At 43.2% G+C, this 19,906-nt stretch overlaps 1 protein-coding gene across 1 annotated transcript in view; it reads left to right on the top strand.

Annotated features, from left to right (window-relative positions):
• The first annotated feature begins 672 nt into the window (after window positions 1-672).
• Window positions 673-19,906, top strand: part of XPNPEP1 (X-prolyl aminopeptidase 1) — a 58,715-nt gene continuing 39,481 nt past the window's right edge. Inside the window, exons 1-3 of the mRNA XM_047073414.1 lie at window positions 673-753; window positions 11,853-11,941; window positions 18,861-18,985. Coding sequence (XP_046929370.1) covers window positions 722-753; window positions 11,853-11,941; window positions 18,861-18,985 — 246 coding nt within the window. The 5' untranslated portion in view covers window positions 673-721. The remainder of the gene's footprint in view (window positions 754-11,852; window positions 11,942-18,860; window positions 18,986-19,906) is intronic.

Below are 19,906 nucleotides of genomic sequence, written 5' to 3'. Positions count from 1 at the left end.
GATGTGGTGTTTGAACGGAGAAGGCAGGGATGACTCCACGGTGCTATCCTGAGCATGTGAAAGAATGGAGTAGCCACTGAGATGGCCAAGACTGATGGAGCACAGTTTTTGTTTTGGCGAGTTGGGCCGGGAGCGTGGTTCAGATATGTTAAGTTTGAGGTGCCCGTTGCTCTCCAGGTGGAGTGGCTAGGTGGATTTTGAAGTTGCCCGAAGAAGAGATTTTGGGGGACATCTCTAAAGTCTCAGCGAAACCCCGCAGCGGTACTATCGGAACTGACCTCGTTTCCCCTCCCCTCCTGCCCTCCTAAGGGCAGGAACATCCCTGGAGGGTAGCTCTTCGCGCCCCAGCCCCTTTAGCCTGCAAAGCCCCCTTTTTTTTCCTCTTTGGGAAAAGGCGAGAAAAACCAACAGAAATGATGCTCCGTGGCACGGCCTCCACCCCTTAACCCGCCGCAGGGGAAGAGGCAAGGCCTGCTGGGGTGGAAACCCGGACACACTTCCTACTTCCCGCCTCCCTGACAGCAAGCCTTGGAGCTGCGGGCTTGTGGGCGGGGCCCTCGGGCGGGCGGGGCCGCGGCGCGAGCGCACGCCACAGAAGGGGGCGTGGCCCCTCGGCTCGCGCGCTTGCAGCCTGCGCGCCTGCCTCGCTCCTTCCTGCTCTTCCCAGGGTGATCAGCTGGTCTGCGCTCCCCTGACGTGGGCCGGGGCACGTCACCGCCGAATGGCAGCCTCCAGAAAGGCACCGCGAGTAAGGTGAGGGACTCTGCCGGGGAGCCGGCGTCTGGGCAGCGCGTGATTCCGGGCGCCGGGCGCGCATGTGGCACCCCGGAGGGCTGGAACTAGAGGGTGAGAAGCGGCAGGCGGCCCATCACAGTCCGGCGAGGGCCCTGGCTTTCGGGAGACCCCCAAGCGGGAGCAGGGGGAGGGAGCCATGCAACCGGGCAAGTTCCGTTTCGTTTCAGGAGGGCTGCGGGCACCCTCGGGCAGCCTGGTCCCGGTTCCCGGATGAGCGTGTCCGCGGAGCGGCATCGCTGGGTCGGAGGGGCGGTGGCCGTGTCCCACCTCTCCCCCTGGCCCAGCGGGAAGGCCTAGGCTGTTGCAGGAAGTTGGCCCCTCCAGGCGCCTCCAGGTGTCCTGGGAAGTGGAAGAGCCCCTGCTCTCGCCCTCTTCCCGGGGAATATAATTCTCAAATTACAACCCTGACAATACTGATACCGGCAATTCGACTTACTGATCGCAGCCGCCACGAAGATGGGGAGCCGCAGGCCCATCCCCACCCAATTGGTTTCAGAGACTGTGTAAGGGAATACTTCGGCATAATCTCTAGAAAGATCCCACCAGTAACCTGCCCTGGGCTCTCCCTGGGCACAGGGAGGTGAGAAGGATAATCTCCTGGTCTCAAACACATTTCAGTTTATACTCCCCCCATAACCAGGGTATACTTATTACAGCAGCTAACAAAGTGGGAGACTGAGAAACGTTCAGAGATCACAAAGGCCGGAAGCCAAATTCCCTGCCATGCACACGGGATCAACCATCCTCGGACCAGTTGAGACTTGACTAAATATACCTGGCAGCATGGCCGGTCCCACTTGCTGAACGCGGACCATGGCTTGTACTTGTGATTGTGAGTGGACAGATCCAGAGCTGACCTTGACCTGGCCTTGGGCTTTCTATGGCATGCTTGGGATGAGTAGAAAAGCAGACCTGGCTTGTGGAAGGATGTGGGGCCTTGTGGCAAACCTGGTGTGGAAGGAGTTGCCAGTATGTTAAGTGCTGGAAATGGGGTTAGGTTAATGTGAGTTAGGTCCTAGACCCATAAGTAGCTTTGAGGACCAAGATTAGATTATAGAATCACAACATTTTAGGGGCAGAAGGGTCTTTTGGCATCAGTTGGCAAAGCCTCCACACGCAGAAGGCAACTGAGAGACTAAGAAGGGACATTTGCCCTAGGCCCCTCCCCTAGTGGCAGAATTTGAGTGCTATTCAGTGTAAAAATGAGAACTTCTTGCATTTCAGGTAAAATTGATTTAGGTAAAAAAGGGGTTGAGCTGACTTCTAGTGCAGCTCAGTCCAGGAGACCAACACTGGCATGAGACTTGGCCTCTTTTTTTTGTATCTCTTGGCTCTGTTTTCTTTTTTTTTTCGTAGTTTTCTTTTTTATTTTTTAAAATTTACATCCAAATTAGTTAGCGTATAGTGCAACAATGATTTCAGGAGTAGATTCCTTAGTGCCTCTTACCCATTTAGCCCATCCCCCCTCCCACAGCCCCTCCAGTAACCCTGTTCTCCATATTTATGAGTCTCTTCTGTTTTGTCCGCCTCCCTGTTTTTATATTATTTTTATTTCCCTTCCCTTATGTTCATCTGTTTTTTTCTCTTAAAGTCCTCATATGAGTGAAGGCATATGAGTTTTGTCTTTCTCTGACTAATTTCACTTAGCATAATACCCTCCAGTTCCATCCATGTAATTGCAAATGGCAAGATTTCATTCTTTTTGATTACCGAGTAATACTCCATTGTATGTATATACCACATCTTCTTTATCCATTCATCCATCGATGGACATTCGGGCTCTTTCCATACTTTGGCTATCGTTGATAGCGCTGCTATAAACATGGGGGTGCATGTGTCCCTTCGAAACAGCACACCTGTATCCCTTGGATAAATGCCTAGTAGTGCAATTGCTGGGTCGTAGGGTAGTTCTATTTTTAGTTTTTTGAGGAACCTCCATACTGTTTTCCAGAGTGGCTGCACCAGCTTGCATTCCCATCTTGGCTCTGTTTTCTTAAGTGTTGGCTTCGTTCTCAGGCAGACTTTGTCCTTATGGGAGGTATGATGGTTCTAAGCTGGCAGCCCCAGCAGAAATAGAGACTTCTTTCCTAATGGCTGGAGCACAAATCCCAGATCTGATTTCCAGTAGTCTGACTTGACCTAATGTTTATCCCTGAACTAGTCGTTGTGATCACAGGGATAGATTGCCCAGGTGTGGGTCCCAGAAGTTGGTGGGTGAGGGGATGAGATTCATACCAACTCTGTGGACGGAAAATGGACATGAGACTGTCTTAGATGGAAACCATTGTGCTTTGACCAAAGGAAGGAGGGAGGGATGGATTTGGGGTAGGAAAAGACCACATTTCCCACTTCTGCATCTTAAAACTTATTTCAGTCTACCCTTACCTTATTAGACGTGATTGAGCATCTTTTTTTTTTTTTAAGTTTATTTTATTTGTTTTGAGAGAGAGAGAGAGAGAGAGAGAGAGAGGGCGAGGGCACGGAGGCGGGGCAGAGAGAGAGGGAGAGATTCTCCAAACAGGCCCCGCACCATTAGCACAGAGCCTGACACGGGGCTTGAACCCAGGAACCGTGACATCATGACCTGAACCGTAACCAAGAGCTGGATGCTTAATTGACTGAGCCACATAGGTGCCCCATGTTGTGATTCAGGATCTTGATCCTTGTTTTGTCCCATCCTGAATGATAATTGTGTGTGATTCTCATCACCGACCCGGGTAAGGGGGAGAGTAAGCACAACCCTGCCGGCGTTTCTTTATAAAATGGGAGAAAGATGTGCCCCTCCCATCTTATGCGAAGATTGAACAGGAAGTTCTCTGCACGATTTTTCCCCTTACCCACCTCTTGGCACATCACGATGTTGAGAACGTATGGGTCGAGGAAGCTCTGTGCTGGAAGTTGGGAGGCCTGGACTGTAGTTCTAGACTAGCTCTGTCACCCAGCTAGCTGTGAGGCTTTGAGCAGGTCATTTGGTCTCTGTTTCTCAGTTCCTTTGTCTAGAGGAGGGAGCTGAGTTGGATGGTCCCTGAAGTGCATTGTACCTCTAACATTTAAGGGTAGCCCTGCTTCAACTGAGAGCCTGAGAATGTATCTGTCCAGGTAAGTGAAGGGTGGCTGGGTCTTGGATCCTGCAGACACCAGGGTGTGACAGGAACAGAACAACTGTAATGTTTAGCTGCTTTGTGGCTCCTTTGATCCTGCCAGGAAGGTGGAGGTAGTGATGCTCAGAGAGCGAGCTTGAATTGAAAATCTGTGAGCTTCGCCCGTCAGACCCTACTTCTTGTCTTGGCTTCACAGCTACTGAGTGTATGGCCTGTGGCAAGTTATCTTTGTGCCTTCTCTTGTAAAAAGTGAAAGAATAGAGCTACTTCTGAATAACTTCCCTCCAGCCCTCTTGTCCTGTGCCCTGATTAGTTAACTTTGAATGTATAGAGAAACTGACTTCCTTGGCTCACCATCTGCTAAACGGGTATATGAAGTCAAGGGGAATCAGGTGAGACTGTGACATAGATCTCTGTCCAAGAAAAAGAGGTTTCTTACCTTGTAAAATACTATAGCAGCTTTATTGAGATATAATTCATGTACCACATTATTCACCTATTTAAGACATACATTTTGGGGCACGTGGGTGGCTCAGTTCATTAAATGTCTGACTTTGACTCAGGTCATGATCTCGCGGTTCTTGAGTTCGAGCCCCGCGTCGGGCTCTCTGCGACAGCGCAGAGCCTGCTTCAGATTCTGTGTCTCCCTCTTTCTCTGTCCCTCCCCGCCACTCGCTCTGTCTCTCTCAAAGATAAAATAAAACACTAAAAAAATAAAATAAAACATACATTTCAGTGATTTTTCGAATAATCCTAGAGTTGTACAACCAACACTACACCCAGTGTTAGAACATCCTTACCCCTTGCCAGAGGAAACCCTGTACACATTGGTAGGTGCTCGTCATTTTCTCCAACTTCACCCCACTGGTAGGCGGTTGCCAATCTACTTTCTGTCTCTATGGATTTGCCTGTTCTGGACGTACAACATACGGTCTTCTGTGACCAGCTTTTTTCACTTAGCATAAAATGTTTTCAGAGTTTACTATGCTGTACCAAGTCATCAGTACTTGATTCCTTTGTATTGCCAAGTAATATTCCATTGTATGGATAGACCAGGTATTTATCCTTTCATCAGTTGATGGACATTTTGGTTGTTTCTACTTTGTGGCTATTATGAACATGCCGCTATGAAGATTCATATACAAGTTTTTATGTGGGCTTGTGTTTTTAATTTTTCATACCTAGGAGTGGAATTGCTGGGTCATAGGATAATAATAATTATTATTATTTACTAAATGTTTATTTATTAATTTTGAGAGAGAGTGTTGAGAGAGCACATGTGTATGTGAGTGGGGGAGAGGAGAGAGAGAAGGAGAGGGGATCCCAGCAGGTTCCGAGCTGTCAGTGCAGAGCCCTATGTGGGGGCTCTAGCCCAGGAACCATGAGATCATGACCTGAGCTGAGATCAGGGGTCAGACCCTCAACTGACTGAGCCACCAGGCGCCCCGCTATAGGATAATTCTATATTTCACCTTTTGAGGAATGCTGGACTGTTTTCCAAAGTCACTACACCATTTTATATTCCCACCAGCAATGTCTGAGGGTTCCAATTTTTTCACATCCTTTCCTACACTTGTTATTTCTGTTCTTTTTGATTATAACCTTCCTAGTGGATGTGAACTTATATCTCATTGTGATTTTGATTGGCATTTCTCTAACGGATAAATATACTGAAAATCTTTTCATGTGCTCATTCACTCTTTGAATATCTTCTTAGGAAATATGTGTGTTCGAAAATGTCTATTCAGATGCCCTTGACCATTTTAAAATTGGGTTGTCATGGGGAGCCTGGGTGGCTCAATTGGGTCAGCATCCAACTCTTGATTTCGGCTCAGGTTGTGATCTCACTGTTGTGGGATCGAGCCCCACACTGGGCTCTGCGATGGATGTGAAGCTTGCTTGGGATTCTCTCCCTCTGCTCCTCTCATGTATGTTCTCTTTCTCTCTCTTTCAAAAAAAAAAAAAAAAATTGGGTTGTCTTTTTTTGTTTTAATTTTTTTAAATGTTTATTTATTTTTGAGAGAGAGAGAGAGAGAGAGAGAGAGAGCAAGCAGGGGAGGGTCAGAGAGAGAGGCAGACAAAGAATCCAAAGCAGGCTTCAGGGTTTGAATTGTCAGCACAGAGCCCCACTCAGCACAGAGCCCGATGTGGGGCTCAAACTCACAAACTGTGAGATCATGACCCGAGCCGATGTTGGCTGCTTAACCGACTGAGCCACCCAGGCGCCCCTGGGTGGCCTTTTTTTTTTTTTTTTTTAACGTTTATTTATTTTTGAGACAGAGAGAGACAGAGCATGAACAGGGGAGGGGCAGAGAGAGAGGGAGACACAGAATCTGAAACAGGCTCCAGGCTCTGAGCTGTCAGCACAGAGCCCAACGCGGGGCTCGAACTCACAAACCGCGAGATCATGACCTGAGCCGAAGTCGGATGCTTAACCGACCGAGCCACCCAGGCGCCCCTGGGGTGGCCTTTTTATTGTTGAGTTGCAATAGTTCTTTTTTTAAAATTTATTTTATTTTAATTTATTATTATTATTATATTTTAGAGAGAGTGTGAGTAGGGGAGAGGGGCAGAGGGAGAGGGCGAAAGAAACTGTTAAATAGGCTCCACACTCGGTGTGGAGCCTGACACGGGGCTCTATCCCACGCCCTGAGCAGAAATCAAGAGTTGGGTGTTCAACCGACTGAGGCACCCAGGTGTCTCGCAATACTCTGGATGTTAGCCTCTTATCAGATATGAGTTGCAAATATTTTCTCTCATTTTATCAGTTGTCTTTTCACTTTCTCTCTCTCTCTCTCTTTTTAACCATTTTATTTTAAGTAGCCTTCATACCCAATGTGGGGTTCAACTCATGACCCTGAGGTCAAGAGTCTCATGCTGTACCCACTGAGCCAGCCAGGTGCCCTGTCTTTTCACTTTCTTGATGGTATCCTCTGAAGTAAAAAAGTCTTTAATAAAGCCCAGTGTATCTGTTTCCTTCGGTTGCTTATACTTTTGATGTCGTATCTAAGAAATCATTGCCTAATCCAAGGGCAGATTTGTGCCTGTGTATTCTTCCAAGAAAACATTTATGTCTGTGATCCATTTTAAGTTAATTTTCATTTTTGGTGTGAGGGTAGGGGTTCAGTTTCGTTCTTTTGCATGTGGATTCCCCGTTGTCCTAGCATTATTTGTTGAAGACACTCTTTTTTTTTTTCCCCCTCCATTGAATAGTTTTGGCACTGTTGTCAAAAACTGGCAATAAGTGTGAGAGTTTATTTCTGAACTAATTCTGTCTCATTGATCTATATGCCAATACCTTATGCCAATACCACACTGTCTTGATTACTGTAGTTTTATTAGTTTTGAAATCAGGAAGGATGAATCCTCCAGTGTTGTTCTTTTTCAAGATTGATGTGGCTATTCTGCATTCCATGCATTTCCATATGAATTTTAGGATTTGCTTGTCAATTTCTGCACATACAAGCTAGCTGAAATTTGGTAGGGATTTACCTCTAGATTATTTTGGGGGAGCATTGCAATTTTAACAATACTGAGTCTTCCAATCCGTGAACATAGAATGTCTTTCCATTTATTTAGGTCTATTTTAATTTCTTTCACAATGTTTTGTAGTTTTCAGAGTATAAGTTTTGCATCTGTTTTGTTAAATATATTCCTAGGTAGTCATTCTTTTGATGCTGTTGTAAATGAACTTTTCTTAGTTTTATTTTTGGATTGTTCATTGCAAGTATATAGAAACACAATTAATTACTGTATATTGATTTGGTATCCTGCAGTCTTGATTGCAGTCTTCTTTGTTCTAATTCTTTTGTGTAGGTTCTTCAAGATTTTCTATATTGAAGATACTGCTATTTGCAAGTAGAGATAATTTTACTTCTTTTCTAATCTTGATGTTTTCTATTTCACTTTTTTGCCTAATTGCCCTGGATAGAACCTCCAGTATAGTGTTGACTAAAGTAGCAAGATTGGACATCTTTGTCCTGTTCTTTATCTTAGATAGAAAGTGTTCAACCTTTTAACATTAAAGATGACTGAGAACAAACTGAGGGTTGATGGGGGTGGGAGGGAGGAGAGGGTGGGTGATGGGTATTGAGGAGGGCACCTTTTGGGATGAGCACTGGGTGTTGTATGGAAACCAATTTGTCAATAAATTTCATATAAAAAAAAAAGATGATGTTAGCTGTTGGGGCGCCTGGGTGGCTCAGTCGATTAAGTGTCCAACTTTGGCTCAGGTCATGATCTCGCGGTTCATGGGTTCAAGCCCCGCGTTAGGCTCTGTGCTGAACACTTGCTCAGGGCCTGGAGCCTGCTTCAGATTGTGTGTCTCCCTCTCTCTCCGCCCCTCCCCTACTCGTACTCTATCTCTGTCTCTGTCTCTGTCTCTGTCTCTTTCTTTCCCCAAAATAAGTAAACATTAAAAAATTAAAAAAAAAAAAAAAGAAAGATGATGTTAGCTGTGGATTTTTGTAATATTCTTGATCAGGTTGAAGAATTTCTCTTCTAGTTTACTGAGTACTTTTATCATGAAGAGGTGTTAGATTTTGTCAAAATGCTTTTTCTGTGTCTTCTGATGTGATCATGCAGTTTTTATTCTTTATTCTATTGATACTGTGTATGACATTAATTTTTGTATGTTGAACCCATCTTGCATTTATGGGATAAATCCCACTTGGTGATGGTATATGATCTTTTTTATATGTTAATGTATTCAGTTTTGCTAGTATTTTGCTGAGGATATTTGCACTTAGATTTATAAGAAATATTGACGTCTTACTTTTTAATGAAAGAATATATGATCCTCAATAAAGAACATCTCATTCTGTCCAACAAGATTAAAGTAGCAGCCATCAGAGAGTAGGCCTGGAAAGATTGGTGAAAATGTCTGGTCTTCTCGTTCTGGCTATGTGGTGAATTGAGCTAATGTGGGCTCCTGTCCCTCTACTAATACATAAAAATGTAAAGTTATGACAAAATTTCCTTTAAGTTTAAAACTGAATAAAATCCAAACCCTTTGTATGACCTACAGCAGGCTCCTTGTTGCCTCCGTTCTTGTCTCCTAACCACTTACCTCCCCACCTGCCAGCACACACGGTCACACCACACTGGCCTCCTTGCTTTCTCCGATGTATACCAGGCATACTCCTGCCTTAGGGACTTTGCACTTACTAGTCCCCTTCTCTAGAATGTTCTCAGACTTTCACATGGCTTGATCTGTCACTTTTTTTTTTTAGGACTGCTAAAATGTCATCTGTTAGCAGAGAGACCTTGCCTAGCAACCCCATATAATATCACCTTTCCCTTTCCCTCTCTGACACTCTTCCCCTTGCCCCGCTTTACTTTTCTTCACAGAACTCCCTGACAGACTGTGTTCTTGTTTTGTGTCTAATGCCTCGCCTGGATCCTCTTCATTCTGCATCCTCGAGCCCCTATCCCCCTACCCACGTAAACCTCCTGAGGTCAGAGATGTTGTCTGTTTTGTTCATTGTTGTGTCTAGAGTAGGGCCTCAATTATAGAAAAGTCTTGAAAGAAAGAGAAATTGTCAGGTGCCAGAAATTTAGGGGAACTTAAAGCTTGAATGGTAGCTGGTAAGCCGAGCCGGGGGAGGTTATCAGACTCTATAGGCCTTCTTACCTGGGGTCCAGGGCATCAGACTATCCCTAGATGGGGATAGGAGATTTGTGTGTAAATCTCCTAGCTAAGAAATTAAAGTGGAGATTAATCTCATAAGCAAACAACAGTGACAGTGGTGCTGGTACAACCAGGACATTTCACAGATAAAATAGTTTCTATTGAAGATAAGCTCCTAATAAAAGATTACAAAACACACAAGGAATAACTTACTAAGAGGGAGCCAGCAGGCCCAGCAAACTTGAAGTTTACTATCCCAAGACCTTCTTTTTTTAATTTAATTTTTAATTTTTTAAAATTTACCTCCAAGTTAGTTAATATGTAGCGTAATAATGGTTTCAGAATCATTATATTGAATTTAGTGATTCATCACTTACATATAACACCCAGTGCTCATCCCAGCAAGTGTCCTCCTTAATGCCCCTTGCCCATTGAGCTCATCCCCCCACCCAAGATGCCTCCAGCAATCCTCAGTTTGTTCTATTAAAGAGTCTCTTATAGTTTATCTCCCTCCTGTTTTTAATATTATTTTTGCTTCCCTTCCTTGATGTTCGTCTGTTTGTATCTTAAATTTCACACATGAGAAGTCATATGTTATTTGTCTTTCTCTGACTGACCAATTTCGCTTAGCATAATACACTCTAGTTCCATCCATGTTGTTGCAAATGGCAAGATTTCATTCTTTTTGATTGCCTAGTAATACTCCATTGTATATATATACCACATCTTCTTTATCCATTCATCCATCGATGGACATTTGGGCTCTTTCCATACTTTGGCTATTGTCGATAGTGCTGCTATAAACATTGGTATGCATGTGCCCCTTTGAAACAGCACTCCTGTGTCCTTTGGGTAAATACCTAGTAGTGCAGTTGCTGGGTCGTAGGGTAGTTCTATTTTTAACTTTTTGAGAAACCTCCATACTGTTTTCCAGAGTGGCTGCACCAGTTTGCATTCCCACCAGCAGTGTGAAAGAGATCCTCTTTCTCTGCATCCTCACCAACATCTGAGTTGCTGCCCGAGTTGTTAATGTTAGCCATTCTGACAGGTGTGAAGTGGTATCTCATTGTGGGTTTGATTTGTAATTCCCTGATTATTAGTAATGTTGAGCATTTTTTCATGTGTCGGTTGGCCATCTGGATGTCTTCTTTGGAGAAGTGTCTGTTCATGTCTTTTGCCCATTTCTTCACTGGATGATTTGTTTTTTGGGTGTTGAGTTTGAGAAGTTCTTTACAGATTTTGGATACTAACCCTTTGTCTGACATGTCATTTGCAAATATCTTCTTCCATTCCGTTGGTTGCTTTTTAGTTTTGCTGATTGTTTCCTTGGCTGTGCAGAAGCTTTTTATCTTGATGAGGTCCCAGTAGTTCATTTTTGCTTTTGTTTCCGTTGCCTCCAAAGATGTGTTGAGTAAGAAGTTGCTGCAACTGAGGTCAAAGAGGAAACCATCAAAATCCTAGAGGTTTTTTGCCTGCTTTCTCCTCTAGGATTTTGATGGTTTCCTGTCTTACGTTTAGGTCTTTCATCTGTTTTGAGTTTTTTTTTGTGTGTGGTGTAAGAAAGGGGTCCAGGTTCATTCTTTTGCATGTCGCTGTCCAGTTTTCCCAACACTATTTGCTGAAGAGACTGTATTTTTTCCATTGGATATTCTTTCCTGCTTTGTCAAAGATTAGTTGGTTCTAAGACCTTCTAAGTCTGAAATGAATTCTAAAATAAGGGCCCCAAATAATTGAAGTTAAGAGAAGGAATAGAAACCATAGTGAAAGAATGGCACACCATGAAGAAAGAGCAGGCAAATTAAAAAACAAAACAAAACAAAACCCAGGAGTGCCTGGGTGGCTCAGTGATTGAGTGTCTGACTCTTGATTTTGGCTCAGGTCATGATCCCAGGGTCATGGGATTGGGCTCCATGGTGAGCGTGGAGCCTGCTTAAGATTCTCTTTCTCTCCTTCTGTTCTCTTCTGCCCTCTCTCTTTAAAAACAAACAAACAAACAAAAAACCCCCAAACAAACCAAATAGAATTTGTACATGTGAAAAATATAGTTGTTGCCAAAAAAATCTTTTTAGACTAGTTAGGAGATTAGACATAACTGAAGAGAATTCATGAATTAAGAGGTTAGATCTGAGTAGGTTTGCCTGCTATAGTGCTGTTTTAGCTGCAGGTTTTATCTGAAACTTTTACTTAATTTCATTTTGATATCGGGGTGAGAGTCCTTCTGACTCATGAAGGAAAATTGCTAAGTCAAGTAGATATCCTCTCTAAATAAGCCTTGCCACATTTCCTATGGTCAAAGTCTGCAATATCCTGTTCTTTCTCTTCTTAAGGGCGAATCACCAGGATTTTCAGCTGAAAAATTTAAGAATAATTGAGCCTAACGAGGTGGCATACTCTGGTGACCCAGGCACGGAAACAGGTAATAATTTTGCCTATTAATTAGATGGAACATCTCAAAAGAATTAAAAAAAAATTTTTTTTTTACATTTATTTATTTTTTGACAGACATAGAGCACAAGTTGGGGAGGGGCAGAGAGAGAAGGAGACACAGAATCCGAAGCAGGCTCCAGGCTCTGAGCTGTCAGCACAGAGCCTGACGCGGGGTTCGAACTCACAAACTGTGAGATCATGACCTGAGCCGAAGTTGGACGCCCAACCGACTGAGCCACCCAGGCACCCCTCAAAAGAATTTTAGGTCCCCATACTCTAACTCCAAGTGGGAGAGAAGAGGGGGTAAAGGATTAATAACTGCTCATGGTTGGGACTAATTGGGTAGATATATATGTGGAAATTAAAAACCATTTTGTCTTTTGGCTTCTGGATAGTTGGTTACTATTTCTGTCTATATTTACCACTTTTTTAGGTAACACATTAGAGAATTTTAGTTTTTGTATTTCCTGTTTCTGGGGATTGGGTGGTGGTGGAAGAGGAGATAGGTTATTTTTTGCAAATGGCCTCTTCTGGTTTTTCTACTCTCTATTGTAAACTTTTATTGACTACCTTAGAGAGTGGCCTCCAATTTTTGTCTTAAGATTATGAGATGAGAAAAGTTTATAGTATAGTACTCTACTGTATACATTGAATGTACATTCAGGAAAATCTTTTTGGGAGAAATTTCTGGAACCATACTGTCTTCCCAAAACTGGCTGATTATATTGTTGGGTTGCCAGAATCCTGAATTCTGAAAAGTGGTATTTAAGTGCGTTTCTATCCCTTGAAAGCTAACGCTTTTCTGAGGACCACCCAGGAGAACCACAGCATTTCCTTTTAGTTGACTGAAAAAAATTGATCACCTGAAGCACATAAGCCGTGACTGGTCTCTCTTTGGAAGAGCAGTGCTATAATTGCATGCAGTTAGGTCCCTTTTCTTTAAAAATATAGATAAATGTATCCAACACATTTTGGGTCACACTGGGAGGGGAGGAAGAAGGAAGAAGGAATGAGAAATAAGTAAGTAAAGGGAAAAAGTGATCGAATGATCAAATTTAGAGTTTAAAGAGAACTTCTCTTTATTATGTATGAAGAAAGAGAGGTCCAGGGAACGTCAGTTGTCTGAGATTGCTGATCCCAGCTGGAAACTAGAACCCACTTGTTTGACTCCATTGGTCTTAGAATACTTTGAAGAGAGCCTCTATTACATCCCCTAGATAATATGTTATAGTAGAGCATAGACTTGGGAATTAGATAGATATTGGGTCTTGGTGCCTGATGATCCAGTTGTCTGGGGCAAGTATTTAACTCCTGTTCCTTTATAAAATGGGAATAGCGAAACCTCCCTTGGAGGGTTATTGTGAGAACTAACCACTAATGTGTGTAAAGCCCTCAGTCCTCACTCCGCAGTGAGACAGAGAAGGAAACCACTGCTTCTAAAGCTGTTGATGCTGGAAGAGCAGCCTGGCATCTTTGCATGTGTTAAGATGCTGAAATCGGAGTAAACCAGCCCCTTCTATTCTTACAACAAGGCGTGTAGGAAACCCAGCTGGTGCTTCAGATCCAGACTCAAATAATATTCCTTGAGCTTTTATAATGTACTAGATGCTGTGCATGGTGCTCTAACACATGATGTCAAGTTAAATTCTTCTAGCCACCCAGTGAGGTAAATATGGTGTGCTTTTCATGTACTTCTAAGCAGTGAAGTTTTGTTTATGATAAAGGCTGAAGGTTTAGAAACTTATTTCTAAAAGCAGGCCTGCATGTACAAGAGACCTTTAAGTGAGTCATTCTCTTTAAAGCATGATTTAAAAATACCTGGCAGCGTATGGGCTAATGTTACATCATGGTCTAGGCTTGTTGCTCTTGGCTTCTTTCTTCCCTGCACACCCTGATTAACTCTTGGCTGCTTCTAAATTTCTAAAAGTAATGGAATGTGGAGTGAGCAGATGCTGTAATATGACATCTAAGATCCTTGCTTTCTTCTTTCACTGAAGATTCATTGCTGTTGGTTATACTGAGTCTGGTTGATAAAAGATCATGACATATAGTTGTGACCTTGACTCAGCCCTCTTTGAGTGAGCATATGTATGTGTTAGGTGGTGGGCTAGATACATGGATTCGGGAATGAGGATGGCATGGTCCCTCTCTTAGGGAGAAGCAATATATACGCCTGTTGCGCTATTTATCACATTGCCTTCATAGTTAGTTAATGTGTATCTCTCTCTATTAATTGCACACACATAACATTTACTGTGTGTGTGACACTGTTTCTAAGTGCATTGTATATAGTAACCTATCTAACCCTCATAAAAGTCACCTGGCGAGGGTAACCAGCCGAGACTCTCATCTCCTCCATCTTGGCCGCGTTTTCAAGTGCTGCCACCTCCATGGCTGGGTCTTGTAATTCTGTAAGTCTCGTCCCCTCCTCGGCTAGCTGCACACCCATTCAATTGCTTTCAGGGCCTGTTGTGCTTGCGGCCACAGCTGCTCCAGCCATCTTGGTGCCTGGAAGCCGCCTCCAATGCCCCAGCCCATTGCTTTAGTCATTGCCTATCACTATCTTCTTCACCTTTGCTGTGGCTGCCGCTGCCACTTACCATCTCCTGACTGTGGGTTGCGGTCTGGGGAGCGCTTTCTTTGTGTCTGATATGGGTGACAAAGAAGTGGCTGCATCTGACCAAGGACACCAACCAAATGTGAAGGAAGAGGAGAAGGGAGCAGGGAAGGTGGTGACGGCAGGTGGCATTGTGTAGGGAAGTGCGGGGTGTGGAGTAGAGTAAGGCCTGCGGTGCTGATGTTTCCGAGGAGGCCGGTCAAGAGGGGAAAGGTGAGGATGAGGCAGAGATGGTGATGAAGGTCAGAATCTGGTGGTGAGGAGGCAGGTTATGGTGACCCTGAGGCAGAGGATGTCCTTGGCCAGTTCCATCTTGCCTGTGCTGATTTTCAGTTTGGAATTGAGGATTTTGTGCTTGCCGTTAGTTCTGTTGACTTTATTGATGAAGTCAGTGACTGATAAGGTTGATATGTACTCTGGTCAGTGCTATAAACTCCCAGTCAGTGCCATCAAAATCTTTAAGTCAGAATGTGCCCAGATAGAAGCCAAATCCTATAAGGAAATTGAAGATCTTGAAAGAAAATACATTCGCTGCTATCATGTATTTGCTTTTTTTAAAATTCCAGATGCCCAGGCTGTACTCCAGACTAATTAAATTAGAAGTCCCCCAGGTAGTTCTGTTGTGCGGCCAAGGTGGAAATACTGCTCCGAGGAAGTCTGCATTTTGATTTGACTCTTTTTAATGTCAACTTGCTCAGAAATATGGTTTGAAGCCCCTGAAAGATGTCACAGTATAGTTTCAGGTGCTGGCAAGCTTACAAGGTTGCAGTAGGCTTCATTTTGAACCCAATGGAAGTGTTGACATATAAACTTAGGTTGGATCAGATAATTATGATCCTTCTTAGATAGAAGAGAAATTACAGGTTAAACAGATTAGACCAAAGGAAAGGATGCCTCTCTGAAAAGTATTCAGAGGCAGCTATAATGCAAGGAACATGGGAATGTTTGAATTGTGAATAGGACTGTTTCCAGTGACTCTGTCATTAAGTACTTGCTGTCCTGTGGAGACTCCTGAGATGGAGCCCTGGTGCCGGTGGTCGATGCTACCCTGGCAAATTAAGAATGGAGCACTTCTTCAGTGAGTCCCAAGATCAACATGGTACCTCACAGGGGAGTCTATTGGAGGTAACTGTAATGACTGAGACTTCTGTAGCCCCAGATGCTGGTGATGATGGAGAAGAAGCAGATAAAAATGTGGAAGACAAACCTAAACAGATCTAGCAGAGTTCAAGCCACACTGAGTCAGGCTGTCAGTCCTTGACCATACTGGTCGTATAATGGCTCCATTGTCACTCTTCATTACTTCCAACATTGTATGTTAGGACATGTATAGTTAAGTAAAATATTTTTTATTTGTTTAAAAAATGGGTTGGCAAAATACGAAACACTGGAGACACCAAATGTTGGTGAGGGAGTAGAGCAGCAGGAACTTTCATTCATTAATGGTGGGAGTGCAAAATGGTATAGCCACTTTGAAGACAAGTTTGGCATTTTCTTACAAAACCAAATGTATTCTTACCTTAGGATCCAGTGGTCATTCTCCTTGGTATTTACCCAAAGGAGTTGGAAACTTAAGTCCATGCAAAAACCTGTACATGAATGTTTATGGCAGCTTCATACACAACAGCCACAACTTGGAAGCAACCATGATGACCTTCGGTAGCTGGATGTATACATAACCTGTGGTACATCCAGACAATGGGATATTATTCATCACTAAAAAGAAATGAGCTATCAAGAAAAGATGTGGAAGAACCTTAAATCTATATTGCTAAGTGAAAGAAGCCAATCTGAAAAGGCTATGTGTTGTGTGATTCCAGCTGTCTGAATTTCTGGAAAAGGCAACACTGTGCAGACAGTAAAAAGATTGGTCCCTGCTGGGGATTGGGGGGCAGTGAGGCAGAGGGATAAAAAGACCGAGCAGAGAGGATTTTTAGGGCAATGAAAACTATTAAGTGGTTTCGTATGATGCTATAATGCTAGATACGTGACATGCATTTGTCAAAACCTGTAGAATGTACCACACCAAGAGTGAATTCTAAAATGAACTGTGGGCTTAGGGGGATAATTATGTGTCTGTGTAGGTTTATCAGTGGTAACCAATGTACCACTCTGGTGGGTGATCTTTTTTTGTTTTTTAAATTCAATTTATTTTATTTTTTTTCCAAGTTTTTATTTAAGTGCCAGTGAGGTACCATACAGTGTAATTTTAGTTTCAGGTGTATGGTTTAGTGATTCAACACTTACTTACAGTACCCAGTGCTCATCATGAGTGCCCTCCTTAATCCCCATCACTTATTTAACCTATGATCCCACCCTGCCTTCCCCCGGCCTCCCCTCTGGTCACCATCAGTTTTTTCTCTATAGTTAAGAGTCTGTTTCTTGGTATTCCTCTTTTTCTCCACTATGTACGTTTGTTTTGTTTCTTAAATTCCACATATGAGTGAAATCATATGGTTGTTGTCTTTCTCTGACTGACTTAATTCACTTAGCATAATGCTTTCTGGCTCCATTGGTGGGGAATCTTGGTTGTGGGGGAGGCTGTGTGTATGTTGGAAAAGAGAGGTATATGGGAACTCTCTGTGTTTTCTGCTCAGTTTTGCTGTGAATCTGTAACTGTTCTAAAAAAGTAAAATCTATTTTAAAAATGAGCTGGAAAAACTCATTATTCTACTTGAATTCTAATAGTATAGTTTTGTGCCAGTATATGGGGTGTGGAAAAATATGTATGGTCCCTGTTTTATAATTGACTTTCTGTGAAGTTGTTATATGCCCATGGGACTATAACTATGATATAGTCATTATCTAGTCATATATCTATAGTTATCTTAATGTATGAGTTATCAGAACCGTTCGCTGATGTCAGTAGTTTTTGAGAAAAGTTTTTTGAAAAACCAGCTGAAATGATTTGAAAGTTTGCATTATGTCCTTTATCACATAGAGATTGTCTCTTGCACTCATCAGGAGGCAAGAATACATTTTTGATTTGAGTATTTCTTTTGATGATTTCTTTACTAGAAATTAGTAAAAGTATGAAGTGTAAGAATTTCTAGTAAGACTACATTTAACGTTTTCTTTTTAAAATGATTTTCATATTTGTTTCAGTTTTGTATTTTCTTGAGCTGGTGACTCCAGCTCTAGTTTTATTGGGATAGACTCTTAGGGACCCCTGGGACTTTTTCAGGGCTCGTTTGGAAAACCCTGGATCTACTCTGCAACCACCATATTTTAGAGAGGTGAACACAGACACTGAGACCCCACTCCCCTTCTCCCTGAGGTTGCACACCCAGTTGATAGTAGGTATTCACTAGATCACGTGACTTAGACTTTTAACTTGTAGTGGACTGATCTCCTAATCTGTGGTTGGCTAACAAAAATATTGTAATATGATATTTTAAGTTTATATATTTATTTTGAGAGAGAGAGAGAGAGAGAGAGAGCACGAGTTGGGTAGGAGCAGGGAGAGGGAGAGAGAATTCCAAGCAGGCTCCGTGCTGTCAGCGCAGAGCCTGATTTCACAAACCATGAGATCATGACCTGAGCTGAGATCAGGAATCGGACGCTTAACCGACTGAGCCACCCAGGCACCCCTAAAATGTACTTCTTTTAATGTGGTCAGACTTAAGCAGTAAAACATCAGAAACAGAAAAGAAAAATCACTCCAAGTCCCTCTCTCCAAAGGTAGCCACTAATTAACACTTGGGTGACTGGCCTTCTAGAAACTTCTCTCTGAATATACACATATAGATTTCCAGATAAGAACAATCTGTACATCTTTTTTTGTAATTTGTTTTTAATCAACCACCAGTGGTTTTGGTGTCTTTGCCAGTTAAATATAGGTCAGTGTAATTTTTTTTTGGTCTGTAATTTTTAACGATTTTGTAGTGTCCTGTTGTATATATTATAGTTCATTTACCCAATTGTGTATTTTCCTCCACTTTTTTTTTTTTTTTTTTTTTTTACTATCAACAAAGATAGACAGGTATCTTTGTGCATCTGTTTATCTCTTTAGAATATAGCCGTGGAAGTGGAAGAGGTAACTGATCAATTTGGAAATGAGTATCAGTAGCTCAACTTTCCATGCCGCACATGGCTATTGGGAAGTGGTATTTAAGAACTGTAAACTGTAGAGTTCCTGGGACCTTTGGTGTTGGTGTGGTGGGGGGTGGTCAGTTTGAAAATGCAGCTAGGGTGGGGCAGCTGGCAGGCCCATCCCTAGGGCTGCCTTTGAACTAGTCACTGAGTTGCCCCGGGCAAGCTGGTTTTGGAACAAACTCTCCTGTTGTTGCAGACGGCAGAATGGCTCCAAAGGTAACCTCAGAGCTGCTTCGGCAGCTGAGACAAGCCATGAGGAACACGGAGTATGTGACAGAGCCGATCCAGGCCTACATCATCCCATCAGGAGACGCCCACCAGGTACTAAGTGGAGATGGGCCAGGGTTGGATCTCATCAGCCTGTCCTCTGTTGTCATTCTTTTCCTCCATCCCCAGTGTGTTTGTAGGATTCTAGCTGTCAGTCCACAACCGAGTGTGTCCTCCAGGGCTTGGCACCAGGGACCTGTGTTTAGTAGGGTCTCACTGAATGCTTGTTGCTTTGGCCCTGGCTTCCTTATTTCCAGTGGATATAGCCAGCTTTTAATAACTTGTGGAAGCATTGATGGACAAATGAAGGGGCAGAGATCTGGACCTTTCTTTCGCTGACACGCCTAACCTCCTCTCCTCTGCCACACCCTATCCTTAGCAGAATTGTCTGTTCTGCCTCCCTTCTCCTCTCCCCATGCAGACTGTCCTGTCCCTCTGACATGGCCAGAAGAGCAGCCAGAAAGTTGTCACGGATCTCTACCCTAGCAGGTTTTAGGGGTAGTTCTGAATAACACCCTCCTTCCCCTCGCAACCACTACCTTTGATGGAAGTAACTCAGTAAGTGACCTTTACCTCTGAAAACACTGGTGAGCTAAATATGGGAGAATCGGGTTTGGAGAGGTGGAGATTGCGTGTGGTGGGGCTGAAGGGCAGGGGGTGAAAGCATTCTAGTATCTACTCTTTTAGGTCATTCAGTCAGCAAGTGTTGGAATGCCTGTACCATGGTCATGCTCCTGCAGGGTTACAGAGATGAATTTAAGATTGAATTTCTGCCCTCACTATGCTGATGGTTTAGTAGAGAGATGAGACAGTATACAAAGTACTGTTCTCCCATAGAGTCATCTATACATACATATTTTTTATAACCTTTGCTTACGTGCGAGGCACTGCCTTAGGTGTGGTATGTGACACAAAGATTAGAATGGTCCTGCTCCCAAGAACATACAGTTGAGTAATGGAGTAAAGATACATACA

The sequence above is a fragment of the Lynx rufus genome, unplaced genomic scaffold, assembly GCF_022079265.1.
Source record: "Lynx rufus isolate CCGP_SWC_20201006 ecotype Redwood Valley unplaced genomic scaffold, mLynRuf1.p SCAF_11, whole genome shotgun sequence".
NCBI classification, from domain to species: domain Eukaryota; kingdom Metazoa; phylum Chordata; class Mammalia; order Carnivora; family Felidae; genus Lynx; species Lynx rufus.
Note: the sequence above shows the minus strand (reverse complement) of the source record. Positions and strands in the feature narration are given on the sequence as shown.